This window comes from Coenobita brevimanus, chromosome 54 (genome assembly GCF_032717465.1).
Source record: "Coenobita brevimanus isolate Jiangsu-jjx chromosome 54, ASM3271746v2, whole genome shotgun sequence".
In the NCBI taxonomy this organism is placed as follows: domain Eukaryota; kingdom Metazoa; phylum Arthropoda; class Malacostraca; order Decapoda; family Coenobitidae; genus Coenobita; species Coenobita brevimanus.
In genome coordinates, this window is record NC_137007.1 from 8,871,127 (window position 1) to 8,886,305 (window position 15,179).

The window sequence follows — 15,179 nt, forward strand, 5'->3', positions numbered from 1 at the left end:
GCAGGCAAGAATACATGCAGTATAACACTGACAGTAAAATAAAAATGTTAAAGATGGTAACCTCAACCAACATATTGTAGGTCGGGTACAATCTCTCTCTTTCTCTCTTTCTGTATTTACCCAATAATATTCATCTAATTGCATTCTACAGGATTTGAGCTGAGCTTGTGTTGTCCCATCTCTTTTCAACAAATAATGTATTATCTAATCTACATTTAAACACATGGATGCTCTCTGCTCACACCACTTATCTCCTAAATTATTCCAATTGCCTATTTGAAAAACTAAATTTCTTCACATCACTGAGGCATCGACTCTTACTCAGCTTGAATTCATGCCCTCTTGTTCTTCCATCATCTTTCACAAAGAGACCCTCTCTGTCCACATGTTCTATTCCTCTTAATCTCTAAACATTGCAATCAAATCTCCCCTCTCTCTTCTCTCTCTCAGGGTTAGTAATTTCAGCTTTTCTACTCTCTCCTCATAAGAAAAAAATTCAGCTTCTCTACTCTCTCCTCATAAGACAACTCCCTACAGCTTGGTGTCAATTTTGTGGCTATCCTTTGTATTCTCTAGTTTACTGGTATGCTTTTTCAAGTGTGGTAACCATATCACTGCTGCATATTCCAATCTTAGTCTTATCATGGTCACTATTACCTCTCTCAACATCTCTTCATCCACATAATTAAATGCCATTCTCATGTTGGTCAGTAGTCTGTAAGTCCCTCCAGTAATCCGGTTTATATGTTCTCTGGTGACAGGTTATCCTGTATAGTCACACCAAGGTCCTTTTCTCCTTTTGCCTTCCTTATTATTTCATCTCCCATCTTGTACACATACCTCGGTCTCTTATCACTGACTCCCACTTCCATGACATTTATTGGTACTGAATTCCATTTTCCACGTTTGACTCCACCTGTATAGTTTATTTTGCTCTTTTTGCAATTTCTTACAACAGTTTACTCCTTTAATATTTTTCATAATTTATGCAGCATCAGCAAGTGAACCCATAACAGTACTCAAGCATGCAAGCATGTCATTTATATTTATATCAAGAACATAATTGGGGCTAACACTGAACCTTGGGGCACTCCACTAGTTACCTTTTTCCACTGGGAAAACTTGTCACTTACTACAGTTCTCATTGGTCTTTCTATCAAATAATTTTCCATCCATTTCAACAATTTCCCATGTAAACCTCCAAAGGTTTTCAATTTCCATAATAATATTCTGTGTGGCTCTATCAAACGCTTTCTTTAAATCCAGGTAAATACATTCTACCTATCCTTTTCTTTCTTGAACAAAGTCTATCACTACTACAGAAGCTCAACAAGTTCATAACACAAGAAGACCCTTCTCTAAATCCAAACTGCTTGGATGTTATACTTTATACCCTTCACAGAATTTTATCCATCTTTTTCTAATGACATTTTCACATTGTTTGCAGACTATACTAGTGAGGGAGACCACTGTATGGTTAAGTGGGCCCTCCCTGCCACCACCTTTATAAATTGGAACCATGTTTGCTCTCTTCCACTCAGTAGGTAGCTCCCCGCTTTTTATGGAAAACCTTATATATCAGGGATAGGCTTCACTAATTGGTCTGCACATTCTTTCAAAGATCCAACCAGCTACTTCATCCAGTCCCACTGCATTCCTCACATCTGTATCCTTCATTGCCTGAAGCATCTCATTTCTCTCAGCCTCTACTGTCTCCAATTTCAAGGGTTGCATCTCTGTTACAGGTTCTAAGAATTCCTCTTCTGTTACAAATACTGACTGCAATTTATCATTCAATATGTTACACATTTCCTCTTTTCATACATTACATCACGATCTCTTAATGTCACCAAGCTGTTCTTTGTTTTCGTTTTAATATTAACAAACTTGTAGAACAACTTGGGTTCTTTCGTGCTTTTATTACCAATATCCTTCTTGCATTTTTGTTCCTCCTCGCGTATTACTTTTACAAATTCATTTCTTACTTCTTTATACTCTTTCCATGCTTTTTCTGTATATCTTCTGACATTATCCCATGCTGTATTCCTAATTTCAAGTGCCTCTTTACATCTTTTATTAAACCAATCTTTCTTTCTGTCTTCCTTTTTAGTAGCAACTTTAGGAACATGGTTTCTGACTCCTCCTCATATATTTTCATAAAGATACATGTATTACAATTCTCCTGGATACTTTCCCCCCTCTCCACTTCACTCCAGTCCAAATTTCCAAAATACTGATTTAAGGTGTAAAAATCCACACTCTCATAGTAGTATTTATTTTGTTGATTTGTTTCCTCTCTTCCTACTTTCTTTCCTTCCTTTCTCTTCTGTCTTTCTTTCCTTCATTCTTTCCTCATCCTCCTGTCCATGGGGGACTTTACACTGAGTGACAAGCCAAATTGTTTCCTGTACACCAGGAAACCATTTACTATGCTGCGTGGGAACCATATAACCAAATTATGGGACATGGTGGTTTAGTGGGTATTTAGGGCACTCCAATCAGACTGAACCTCAGCAGGGGGGTGGTTGGGGTTTATTACTCAAGTAATAACACTCAGGGATGGCCGAGGCTGGTCACTTACATCTAGATGTCAGGATCAACTTGCCTAGGTCGGGGCTCTTACACTCCTCATGGAGTGACACAGGACTGGATGATGATGATGATGTCTCTTCTCTCTCTCCCATGTCCCCACCCAATACCTCCATCTCCATAACCAGGTGGTCACTCTTTCCTAGGGGACAATCTGTATATCATTACAGTTTCTTGTACAAATTAGATCCAATCTTGATGGTGTATCCTCTCCCTTAATTCTTGCATTTTCTTTAACCAACTACAGCTTACTGACATATTTCCATTATCAGCTCCATCAGTATATACCCCCAGGTTTCCACACTGGTCCCTGCATCAATTCCTCTCCAATCGACCTCTCTACAATTAATATCACCTACTAACAGCAATCTATATCTCTGATCAATTATCTTCCTTAACATATCAAGAGACTCACTCATTAACTATTCATAATCATCCCTATTTGAAGCTCTGCTCCTTGGTAGCATGCATATCACTAATATGTCTAAGTTTTCTCCATGTTCTTCCACTATTTCCACTCACAGTATTTCCACTTTCGTATTTTCTAAATGTACCCTTTTGCATTTACCTCTTTATCAGTCATAATCATCACTCCTTCTCCAACCTTTCCTTCTCTGTCTTTCCTCCACACAGTATCATCTTTCCAGCCAAGCACATTTGTATCAAATTTGCTCTCTAATTTAGTTTCAGTTACACCTACCATTTCTAGCTTCTTTTCCCTCATACAGTCACCAAGTCTTCGTTATCAATTGATCTACATTTGTACAGTATACATTAACTTTATCGTATGAGCCTGGGTCTTCTTAATCACTTCCTTATTTGCTCTAACTTTAGCTAGGCCTACCAAATCATTTTGTACTTTTCTCTTTAGTCCTTTAAAACTACTTTTTGAGTTTCGTGTCCTTCACACTCCAAAAAATACTTCTTTCTGACCCTCTAATCTTTCCCCATTTTTGTTTTTAGCCTCTTCCAGCAATGTTTTCAGTTTAGTTCTCTCATCGAAGTTTGATCTATCATTTTTTTCCAATTTTCATCATCACTCTGCATATGTGCTGCTCCCAACACTTCTTCAGCCACACTTTCTTTTGCAAATTTAACCCTGATAGGCCTAATGTTAGGTCCTTCTGTTTTGTACTGGCCTGCTCTTCTTAAATCCTCTATTTCTCATTTGCAGTTTCTTCCTTCTTTAATCATGTGAATAATTTACTGATTTTGGTCATCTCTTCATTTTTCTTGGTCTGCTTTGATTTCTGTTCTTTTTCCTCAACTCCAAAGGTGATCACGCATCTATTCCTTTCAACTGTGTTCCTTAAAACTGCCTCCTTTTTAGCAAAACTTTCACCACTTCACTTTCAAAGATGCCTCTTTGTTTGTCTGCCAATTTTTTATTTTCTTCACTTTGTTGTTTTATTATTTCTCTTAGTTCTGACATCTCTTCACACCCTTTAACCATCCATCCTTTTTGTTCTGGCACTCATTCTGGAGCTGTACAAACCTTCTCAGTCTTACAGTCAGTTTCACTCAATTTCTTTCTCAATTCTTTATTTTCCTTTCTAAATCACTTATTTTCTTCCTGAAGGCTCTCTACTTGGCAGTACTCAGCTCCTACTCATCTTTGGTTCACCTTTCTTTTGCTTTAAACTATCATTTACCATGTTCTCAATTACCACTTCCATCTTTGGAATTCTAATCATTAATGCTTATATTAACAAACACATGTCAGTTTGATGGTCAAATCCTTTGCAATCACCACATTCTTCAACCACATACAGCTCTGCTCCACCTCCCCTGTCTGCCATCTTCCACTTTCACCACGGCTCCCAAAGAGCATCCAAATGTTTCAATTATACAAGTGAATCTCTCTACCTTTAACCCGTCACGTCCCGAGGTTTTCCGCACCTCCGACATCCCCCAGTCCCGAGGTATTTTCGAAAATTATTTTTTTGGCTAAAACCTTCGCTTTAGGTGAGAAACATCGAAAATTCATAGAGAAATCGCTCACCTGAGGTTTAAAATACCCAATCCAGGTAGGAGTTCCTCCTTACCTGACTGGGTTTTCTAACATGCTGGCACCAAAGAAAACGAGTTCTATGAGAGGGTAACTATTTCATCCACTCATAAACGGTGAGTTGGGAGCAGGGGAGTGAAATGGCGGGGGACAGGGCGACTTGGAGGCGATTTGTTTGTGGCCACCCCAAACGGGATTGAGGCGTCTGGCAATAGATAGATAGATAGATAGAATGTATATGTAGTATGAGAGTATATTGGTTTTCAAGCAGTAATAAAGGCATTATAAGCATTGTTTCACTCACTAACTAATCACCATACCTGACCTTTTTTTGCCACATTACCTGATCATTATTTCTGGCTGTTTCTTCTTCTAATGCTATGTAAACAATGTCCTCCACATTGTCATCGATTGGGGAATCACTCTGGCCCTGAATATCTTTACTAGCCAGGTCACTGGTAACAGGTCCATTGCCGAGACAATGGCGTGAGGGGGGGAGGGGGGAGGTTATGCGGTGTAAGGCATTGTCCCTGCTTGGCATCTTGTAGAGGAATAGAGGAAGGTGTCCCGTGTATACATACGAAAAATCACGTGCGAAAATTGAAAATTATGCAAATTAGGGACCTTGCAATTGCATGACGTACTGGTACGTCGCCGGGACTGGCAAATGCAAATCGTTGCAACGTACCCATACGTCGACGGGATGGGGCGGGTTAACTTCAGTCACAGACAGTTTAGAGATGGAATTTCATCCTGTATACTACAGTTTTGGCAAATTTTGGGAAGCCTTGCTGCAGATGCATTTTGTCTGTCTTGTTTACTTCTGTGTCTGTGTGTGTGTGTGTGTGTGTGTGTATTTACCTATTTGTAGTATACAGGAATTGAGCGATGCTCGTGTTGTCCTGTCTCCATATCCACATTTATCTAGTTTACTTTTACACACATGAATATTTTTCTCCTGTACCACCTTTTTGTCTAAGTCGTTCCAAATACTTATGTATTTACCCAATATACCTAATTGAGATACACACGAAATGTGCTATGCTCGTGGGTTCCCATCACTGTTTCTCAGTAAGTCAAATTTAGCTTTAAACTCGTTTAAGTTTTTAGACTGGATGATCTCTTTGTCCAGGCTATTCCATAAATCTATACTTCTGTAAGGAAAGCTATATTTCTTGATATCCTTCAAGCAGCTTGACTTTTTCAATTTCATTCCGTGTCCTCTTGTTGCTCTCTTATCCCATAAAAACAGATCTTCTCGGTCAATTTTATCTACTCCCACCATGGTCCTGAACACTGCAATCATGTCTCCCCTCTTTCTCCTTTCCTCTAAGGAAGGCAAATCCAGCTTTTCCAGCCTCTCTCTGTATGACAGATCTGCCAGACTGGGGACCATTTTGGTTGCTGTTCTTTGTATTCTCTCAATCTTGTTTATATCTTTCTTTTTGTGTGGGGATTACACTACCGCTGCATATTCTAACCTGGGGTGGATCATGGCCACTATCAATTTTTTCATCATCTCATCCATATAATGAAATGCTACTCTTATGTTAGTCAGGAGTTTATAAGTCTCTCTAACTATCTTATTAATGTGCTTTTCAGGTGACAAACTATCTTGGACCAGCACTCCTAAGTCTTTCTCTTCTCTCATTTTAGTGATTAATTCATTACCCAACAAATAATTCATTGATGGCCTCTTGGTACTTTTACCCATTTCCAATATTTTACATTTTTTTACATTAAATTTCATCTCCCACTTCCGGCTCCAATCATGTATCCTATCCAGATCCTCCTGCAGCATTTTACAATCCTGCTCAACCTCTACCTTCCTCAAGATCTTTACATCATCAGCAAACAGACTTGCATAACTGTTCACTCTATCTACCATATCATTTACGTAAATCAGGAACATTACTGGTGCCAACACCTAGCCTTGGGGGACTCCACTTCCCTCCATCCAGACATCCTATCCTTTATTAATGTTCTCATTTGTCTGTCTCTCAAAAAGTCTCTCATCCATTCCAGGAGTTTCCCTTTCAGTCCTCCTATATATTCTAGCTTCCACATTAGTCTCTTATGAGGTACCTTGTCAATGGCCTTCTCTAAGTATACGAGTAAGTACACACAATCCACCCAACCATCTCTCTCCTGTACCACGTCAATCACTCTTGAGTAAAAGCTCAACAAGTTAGAAACACATGACCTTCCACTTCTGAATCCAAACTGACATTCGGCCAAAATATTCATCTCTTCTAGATATTTTATCCATCTGTCTTTCAGGATTCTCTCACACAATTTTGCGACAATGCTGGTTAGAGACACTGGTCTATAATTCAGGGGTTCTTCCCTGTTTCCTCCCTTATAAATTGGTACCACATTTGCCCTCTTCCATTCTTGTGGCACTTTCCCCTCTTCCAGAGAACACATGATTAAACTATGAATTTTATCTGCCAGTTGTTCTCTGCATTCCTTCAGTACCCAATTAGAAATTCCATCAGGTCCTGGGGCTTTCCTTACATCTTGAGTTTCTAATAATCTGTACACTTCCTGTACCTCCACTTTTATATCTTTTATCACTGGTACATTTCTAGTCACTCCCTCCCCTTCCACAAACTCTTTTTCATTAGTGAAAACTGATTGGAAACATTTGTTCATTATTTCAGCTTGCATTGCTGCATCTTTATAGACCTCTTCTTCTACTTTCAATTTAGTGATTCCTTCCCTTTGTTTCAATTTGCCATTAACAAATCTATAAAACAGTTTGGGTTCATCCTTGAATTTGTCTATTATACCTTTTCCAAAATTCCTTTCTTCTTCTCTACGTATTCTTGGGTAATCATTTCTAGTTCTTTTATATTCTTCCTTTGTTCTGGTGTTGCCCCTCTTTCTCCAGTTGTTCCACGCCTTATCTCTTTCTTTTTTTTGCTATTATACACCTTCTATTAAACCACTCCTTTTTCCTGTTTTCTTTCCCTCTTACTCTTGGTACAAATTTTTCCACTTCCAAATTGTAGAGGTCTAGAAAGATATCCCACTTCCTTTTTATCTCTCTTGTTTCTCTGAATTTTCTCCAATGCATTTTCAAAAAAGTTTCTCAGTCCTGTGAAATTAGCTTTCCCAAAGTTGTATCTTCCATGTCTATGAAGCTCATCTCTTGGCTCGACATTCTCTATTATCATCTGGAACTCAATGACCACATGATCACTTTTTCCTATAGGACAGAAATATTTCAATGATTCTATTACATCGGGTTCTTTGGTAAACAGTAAATCTAACCTTGCTGGTGTGTCCTCACCTCGGAACCGTGTCTCTTCTATGATCCATTGCGTCATCACATTATTCATTACAGTATTATATTTAATAATATAGTGCCCCACGAATCCTCGCTGCCTCCTGAGTCCCATTCCTCCCAGTTCACCTCTTTACAGTTAAAGTCACCCACCAAAATTATATTATTGCTTTTCTCAATTATTTTTTGTAAATAGCTAGCCATATCTGACAACAATTCATGGTATTCATCATCATTCCATGCTCTCGTCTTAGTGGGAACATACACTACCGCCATATCTCTCTTGACTTTCTCTCCAGTTTCTAATTTCATATATATCACTTCAACCCTGCCTTCTCCCATTTCCACGGTATCTACATTTATGTTGTTCTTCACTGCTATCATCACTCCTCCCGTTTTTTCTTTTCGGTCTCTTCTCCACAGATTGTATTTACCATCTCCCAAATGAACATCAATATCTTCTCTTAATTTGGTCTCTACAAAACACATGACATCAGGTTCATATTCTCTCAAGAAATCATTAATTTCAAGCCTGGCTGATATTAAACCATCAATATTAGTGTATATCACCTTTAAATTATTTTTCATGTTTTTTATACCCTCTTCTCTCCATCAGTACCACTTCCTCAATTTCTAATCTTTCACAGCTATCCCCCTTAGTTTCCTTTGCTTCTATTTCTGTATATACCACTTCCTTACTTTCATATCCAATACTCTCCAAAAAAAAGTATTACATTCTTCCTCTGTCCTCTTATCATTTTTTTCCTTTACTTGATCCTCCAGTAATTTTAAAACTTCTCTTTCTTCATTTAAATCTTTTCTTATTATAATATTTTCCATTCCAGCCTCTTTGCTTAATTTCCAGGTCATCTTGAGTATATCATTTACTAAACTTTCTGATGTCAACTTGACTCTCATTGGTCTTGTTTCCCCTTTCCTATAAGGCCCTATCCTCCTTACTTCCTCAATTTCTTTTACCCACTTGTCTCCTTCGGGGACAATTTTGCCTAATATACCTCTCACCAGGTTCGTGTCCCTCTCGAGTCTTACGAATCTAGCCTTTTCTTCCTCCTCCCTGTTTCCAAATATTACCACGCATCTGTTCCTTTCTACAGTTTCTCTCACTATTTTCTCTTTTTTTTTTCAGTATTTTCACTACATTTTCTTCCATCTTTTCCTTGTTCATTTCCCTTTCTTCCTGGATGATTTCTCTTAAGCTGACCACTTCTTTCTGTTCTTCTTCTACGTGTGCCCACTTTGCCTTATGTTCTTCTAATACACTACTCACCTTCTCTGTTTTATTAGTATTCTCTTCTAGTTTCCTCCTCAATTCAACATTTTCACGCTTCAAATTTCTAATTTCTTCATTCACTGTCTCATTGGACTGGATCAGACTCTGCATAGTAATTTCCGTATTCTCAGACACGTCCTTTAACACTAAATTCTCCACTTTCTTTTCAAGTTCACTAATCCTCATTATCAATGTTTTAACCAGATCCATGATATTAGTATTTCTATCAAATCCTGGAAATTCGAGTCCCTCAGTGTTAACATTTTCAGCCATGTTTGGATGTTGGTTACTGTAGCAAAAACAGCTGTTACCGAAAATATTACAAAATATTCATGTACAGTATATTCTTCCTAAAAAAATCTTTACATTTTTGGTAGTCTATATTAACCTACAATATTTTAAACTTAAAACAAAACCATTGGAGACAGAATGAACATAATTCCTGGAAACTACTTAAGGTATGCAGCCTGGGCCTGGGAGCTGTTGAGAGACATGTCCGTCCGTGTGTGTGTGTGTGTGTGTGTGTGTGTGTGTGTGTGTGTGTGTGTGTGTGTGTGTGTGTGTGTGTGTGTGTGTGTGTGTGTGGAGGAAGAGAGAGAGAGAGAGAGAGAACGGCTTTCACTTGACAATATGGTTCTTTTCATTTTGATAGTAATTAACTTACTGCTTTTTGAGTTCTACGACAGTCTTGGCGAAGTGTGATGAACCACCATCTGGGAGGTCTGTGGGGGTAGGATAAGCATTATAAAACATATAAATGGATCATTATGCTACAACAACTACAATACATTAAGGCAGTAAGGTCAATGTTTTCAGAATTTTTGAAGTACTGGTAATACAATTAAAAAGATACATTAAAAGATGAGTCTGGAGAGCTCATAATACAGTCATCCCTTGGTTATCATGTATAACTGGCACGGAGCGTGGCACATGAAGACAAAACTGCATGGTAACGAAAGCACAAAACCCATGGGATTTATCTTACCTGGTACCAGGCAGCCCAAGTGCATGCCTAAATTTTACCTTTTACAACAATTTAGACCCACTAAATACAGTGATCCCCTGGTGACTGTGCACTTAGTTATATTCATTTTCATTACCAATGAAGGATGAAAATCTACTCCTATCATTGACATGCATTTTTCAGGGGGGGGGGGGGGGGGGGGATGTTATCATGCACCTGGGTTGGTTTCTGCTGACAAAGATGGTGCAGTGACTGGTTTCTGATGGCTCTGAGGGATTCAAAGATGAAGCCCTACTCAAGGAGCTGTTTTCAGGTGGCAGAGACCACTAACTCTCCACCTCCTTGCCTCAGAAACCCTTACCTCAAGCACAGCTCAGGTCTCTTTGGTATGTTTTTCTTCTTATCATGCACTTCTCATCATTTCCTATTAATGTAACCATGTCTATGTGTGTTTCCTATACTTAATACAGTACAGTATAATAGTATGTATGTATTCAGTGGGTCTACACTGTTGTAAAATGGAATTTTTTGGGTTGCGCTTGCAATGTCCTTGCACAGTACCAATTAGGATAAATACCATAGGTAGTGTACTAGGCTTTTGTTATTGCACAATTCCATCACCAAACACCATGTTCAGTACCAATAATGTGCGATAACTACGGGATCAATGTACACATGTACTGCTGTGGTAAGTATCAGAAACACAGAGAGTCATAGTTTGGTTACCAAAAAGTGATGAAAAGGGCATAACAAGGAAGGAACTTGTACCATACAGAGAAGTGAGATGGGCTTGAGGTAAGGGGGTCTAAGGTTAGAGGGTGAAGAGTTAATGGTCTCCACCACTTGGGATAAACTCTTCAAGTAGGACCTCATCTTTGAAACCCTCAAAGCTATCAGACACAACAGACACTGCACCATTAACTTCAGTAGAAACCAGTTCAGGTGGGCAGTAACAATGTCGTTTAGCCAAAAAATGTGGGACAATGGCGGGAATGCAGATTTTCATCTTGCAGTCATAACAAAAACTGTTATAATCAGGTGCGTAATAACCACAGGATTACATCATTCAAGCATCTACTCTTCTTCAATTCACATTCATGACCTCTTCCATCATCATCCACAAACTAATATCCACCTGTTCCAGTTTTTGAACTACAGTACATTAACCCGCCCCATCCCGACGTTTTTGGACCTTTTTTTTTTTTGGCCCAAACATCCGCTTTTGGTGAGAAACATCGAAAATTCATAGAGAAATCGCTCACCTGAGGTTTAAAATACCGGATTTAGGTGCGAGTACTTCCTTACCTGACCGGGTTTTCTAACAGGCTGGCACCAAAGAAAACAAGTTCTATGGGAGGGTAACTATTTTATCCACTCATAAACAGTATTTATTTATTTACTTGGTACGAATTTATATGTAGTACAAGAATATATTGGTTTTCAAACAGTAATATAGGCATTATAAGCATTGTTTTTCCCCACATTACCTGGTCATCATTTCTGACTGTTTCTTCTTCTAATGCTGTGTAAACTTTGTCCTCCACATTGTCATCGATTGGGGAATCACTCTGGCCCTGAATGTCTTTATTGGCCAGGTCATTGGTAACAGGTGAATTGCCAAGACAATGGCATGCAAGGGGGGGGGGGAGATTATGCGGTGTAAGGCATTGTTCCTGCTTGGCATCTTGTAGAGGAATAGAGGAAGGTGTCCTGTGTATACATGCCAAAAATCACTCGCGAAATCACTCGCGAAAATTGAAAATTGTGCAAATTAGGGACCTTGCAATGTTGCCGCGTTAATTCACATCGCCGGGACGGCGCGGGTTAAAAATTGTAATAAAATCCTCTCTCTCTCTCTCTCTTCTTTCACTCAGCATTGGTAACTTTAGCTTCTTCAGTATCTCTTCATAAGGCAGTTCCCTCAAACTTGGTAGCATCCGGTCGCCATCCTCTGTATCTTTTACGGTTTTATCATATGCTTCTTTAAATGAAGTAACCATAACACTGCTGCATATTCTAATTTTGGTCTTATTATGGACACAATTATCGCTCTTAACATTTCCTCAACCAGACAGCTGAAAGCCACTCTCACATTAGCCATCAATCTACATGTCTCTCCAATGATCTTATTTATATGCTTCTCTGGTGACAGACTATCCTGTATGGTTACTCATGGAACTTTCTCTTCCCTTCCTTTGCTGATCCTGTCTCTTCCCATCTTGTACTCATAACTAGGTCTTTTGCCACCTATTCCCATTTTTAGGACATGGCATTTTTTTGCAGTAAACTCCATTTTCCAACTCTGTCTCCAACTGTATAACTTACCCAAATAATTTTGCAACTTTTCACAAGTGTCACCATTCTGGATTAGCTTCACAATTTTTGCATCATCTGCAAACAGATTCATATAACTGCTTAAGCCTTTGGGCAAATCATTCACACATTTCAGAAACATAATAGGAGCCAAAACTGATCCTTGTGACCCTCCAATAGTCACAATCTTCCATTGAGAACACTTGTCTCTTTGTAACTGTTCTCATTTGTCTTCCCAAGAAATAATCTTCCACCCATTTTGGCAATTTCCCATTAGTTTTTCCAACAGTTTTCAATTTCCTGTGTAATTTTTTTGTGTGGCAACCTATTAAATGCTTTCTTCAAATCCAGGTAGGCTCAATCTACCAAGCCTTCTCTTTCCTGTATCATATCAAACCACTCTGCTGTAAAAACTCAACAAGTTTGTGACACGTGATGAGCATTCCCTGAATCCAAATTGTTTCGCTGTTATTACCTCATTTTCTTTTAGGAACTTTAAAAACACTATTCTATTAATATTTTCACAGTGTTTGCAAACAATTCTGGTGAGGGGCACTGGTCTATAATAGGGATGTAACGATACCAAAATTCTGACTGATAGCGATACTGATACCACAAAATTGGACTGATACCGATACTACTACCGATCTATCTATCTATCTATTGCCAGATGCCATAATCCGGTAAGGGGTGGCCATTTGTCTTTGAGTTATTTGTTTTACGGGGAGGGGCACTAACCCTTCACCAACCCACTTGTTGACACGTAGGGAGCACGTAAGGTTTGGTTATATGGTTACCACCCAGCGTTGTAAATGGTTTCTTGGCTTAGTGGAAACCATTTGGCTCGTCACTCAATGTAAAGCCACCTGTAAAGGAAAGAAAAGCAATAAGAAGTGACAGGAAAGATGGGAGAAATAGGAAGAGAGGAGGGCAGGCACAGAAAAAGAATGATAAAGGCTAAGGAAGAAGTAGGCAGCACTACATCAAGTGAGTGGATGATGGTCGCCACCACCTACCACAAATATACTGTATATATATATATATATATATATATATATATATATATATATATATATATATATATATATATATATATGTGTACCACAAAATTGGACTGATACCGATACTACTACCAATACCTATACCAATACCAGTGAGGGAGGGTGATGCCTGCCATCTGAGGGTTGTGGCAGGGCCATGAGCCGCTGATGTGAGGTTACCAACCTGTCTCATACATGTCCATGGTGGCAGATGTGGCTCATTACCAAAGAATGTACTGTATTACTATGCACCATGTACTCAAAATAATATGATACCAAATAATTGGATATTACCAATAATTTACTTTTCATCCCTATAAAACATCCAAATTCTATTCAGCAAAATAACTTCCAGTGTGTGATATGCTATGTACTAAATTCCTTTTAAGTATCGGTAGTATCAGCAGAAAATCAGCTGATACCGATTCCGATACCGATACTCTAAAAAAGGGCCGATACCACCGATACTGATATATTGGTACATCCCTACTCTGTAATTAATTGGGTCTTCTCTATCACCTTCTTTATATTTGCCCTTTTCTACTGTACTGCCTACCGTACTAGTTGGACCTCCTGGTCCACTCTGTGAATACCCACAGTTAAATGCCCCGTTTCAGTGTTCTGCACGTGTGATTAAAATAGTGTGATAGTCCCGAGTTTGGGTGAGTGATCTGGCTGATTATCTGGTCGTTAAGTGTAGTTTGTGAAGTTTATTTCTGTGGATCTCTGTGACTGAGTGTAGAGTGGTTTAGATGGTGATTTGCATTGCTCTAAGGTAAAAAAAATATATACAGTATATATATATCGTATATAAAGAGTTCTGTTTTACCTTAGCACCCAAATCTCTTTATCCTTGATACGCAAACACTTCTGCCATCTCCTGCCAGAGGGCCAGGCGAGTTACCCTTGGAAAACCATAGGAATTTGCACTTTCTGTATTTATTTTCTGTCTCAGAACTAATTTAGTATTCATGGATTTAGACTCGGTTCTTTACTATATCAGTGATTCATTATTTTATCATTGTAAACAATAAATTTGTAAAACAAGGGATTGTGTCAGTGTTTGTTTACATTTTTGACACCAGGCAGGTCTTGCTGTTACTGCCCAACATTTTTTTTTTTTTCCTACTTGCATTTAATATTACAGTGAAATATCTCACCCATTTCTTTACAGGTAAGATATAATGGTATTTTCATATGTTGTGACATTTTTGGCGATAGCCAATACCCTCTTCAGGCACAATATGATCCACAGGTATACATGGCGAGTGATGAGAAGGGTGGATGGTGAACTGAATGAAAAGAAGGCAATGATTGATTATGTGTGTGTGGATGAAAGGATGTGAAGATGTGTAATGGATGCAAGAGCTTATAGAGGTTGGGGGAGTGGACTTTCTGACCACTACTTGGTGGTGGCCAGAATCAAGATCCAAATAAGATGGAGAAAAAGAAGAGGGGAAGGATGGGAAGAAGGAGTTGTTGCAAGGAGAGTGGAAAAGTTACAAGAGGATGAGAAAAAGGCAGAACATAAGAGAGAAGTGGACGAACGATTGGGTAAATATGAACTGGAGCAGATGGGGGACGTGGATGGTGTGTGCAGGATATTCACAGAAGAAATAGGTGCAGCATATGTTGGTGTGTGGGGTGAAGAGAAGACAGAGGGGGGGGTGCAAGGAACAGCGTGG

The 15,179-nt window shown here is 38.8% G+C and overlaps 1 protein-coding gene across 1 annotated transcript in view; it reads right to left on the bottom strand.

Moving 5' to 3' along the window:
- Window positions 1–15,179, bottom strand: part of Las (lipoyl synthase, mitochondrial) — a 226,933-nt gene that overhangs the window by 22,833 nt on the left and 188,921 nt on the right. The window contains exon 6 of the mRNA XM_080273291.1: window positions 9,842–9,899. Coding sequence (XP_080129417.1) covers window positions 9,842–9,899 — 58 coding nt within the window. The remainder of the gene's footprint in view (window positions 1–9,841; window positions 9,900–15,179) is intronic.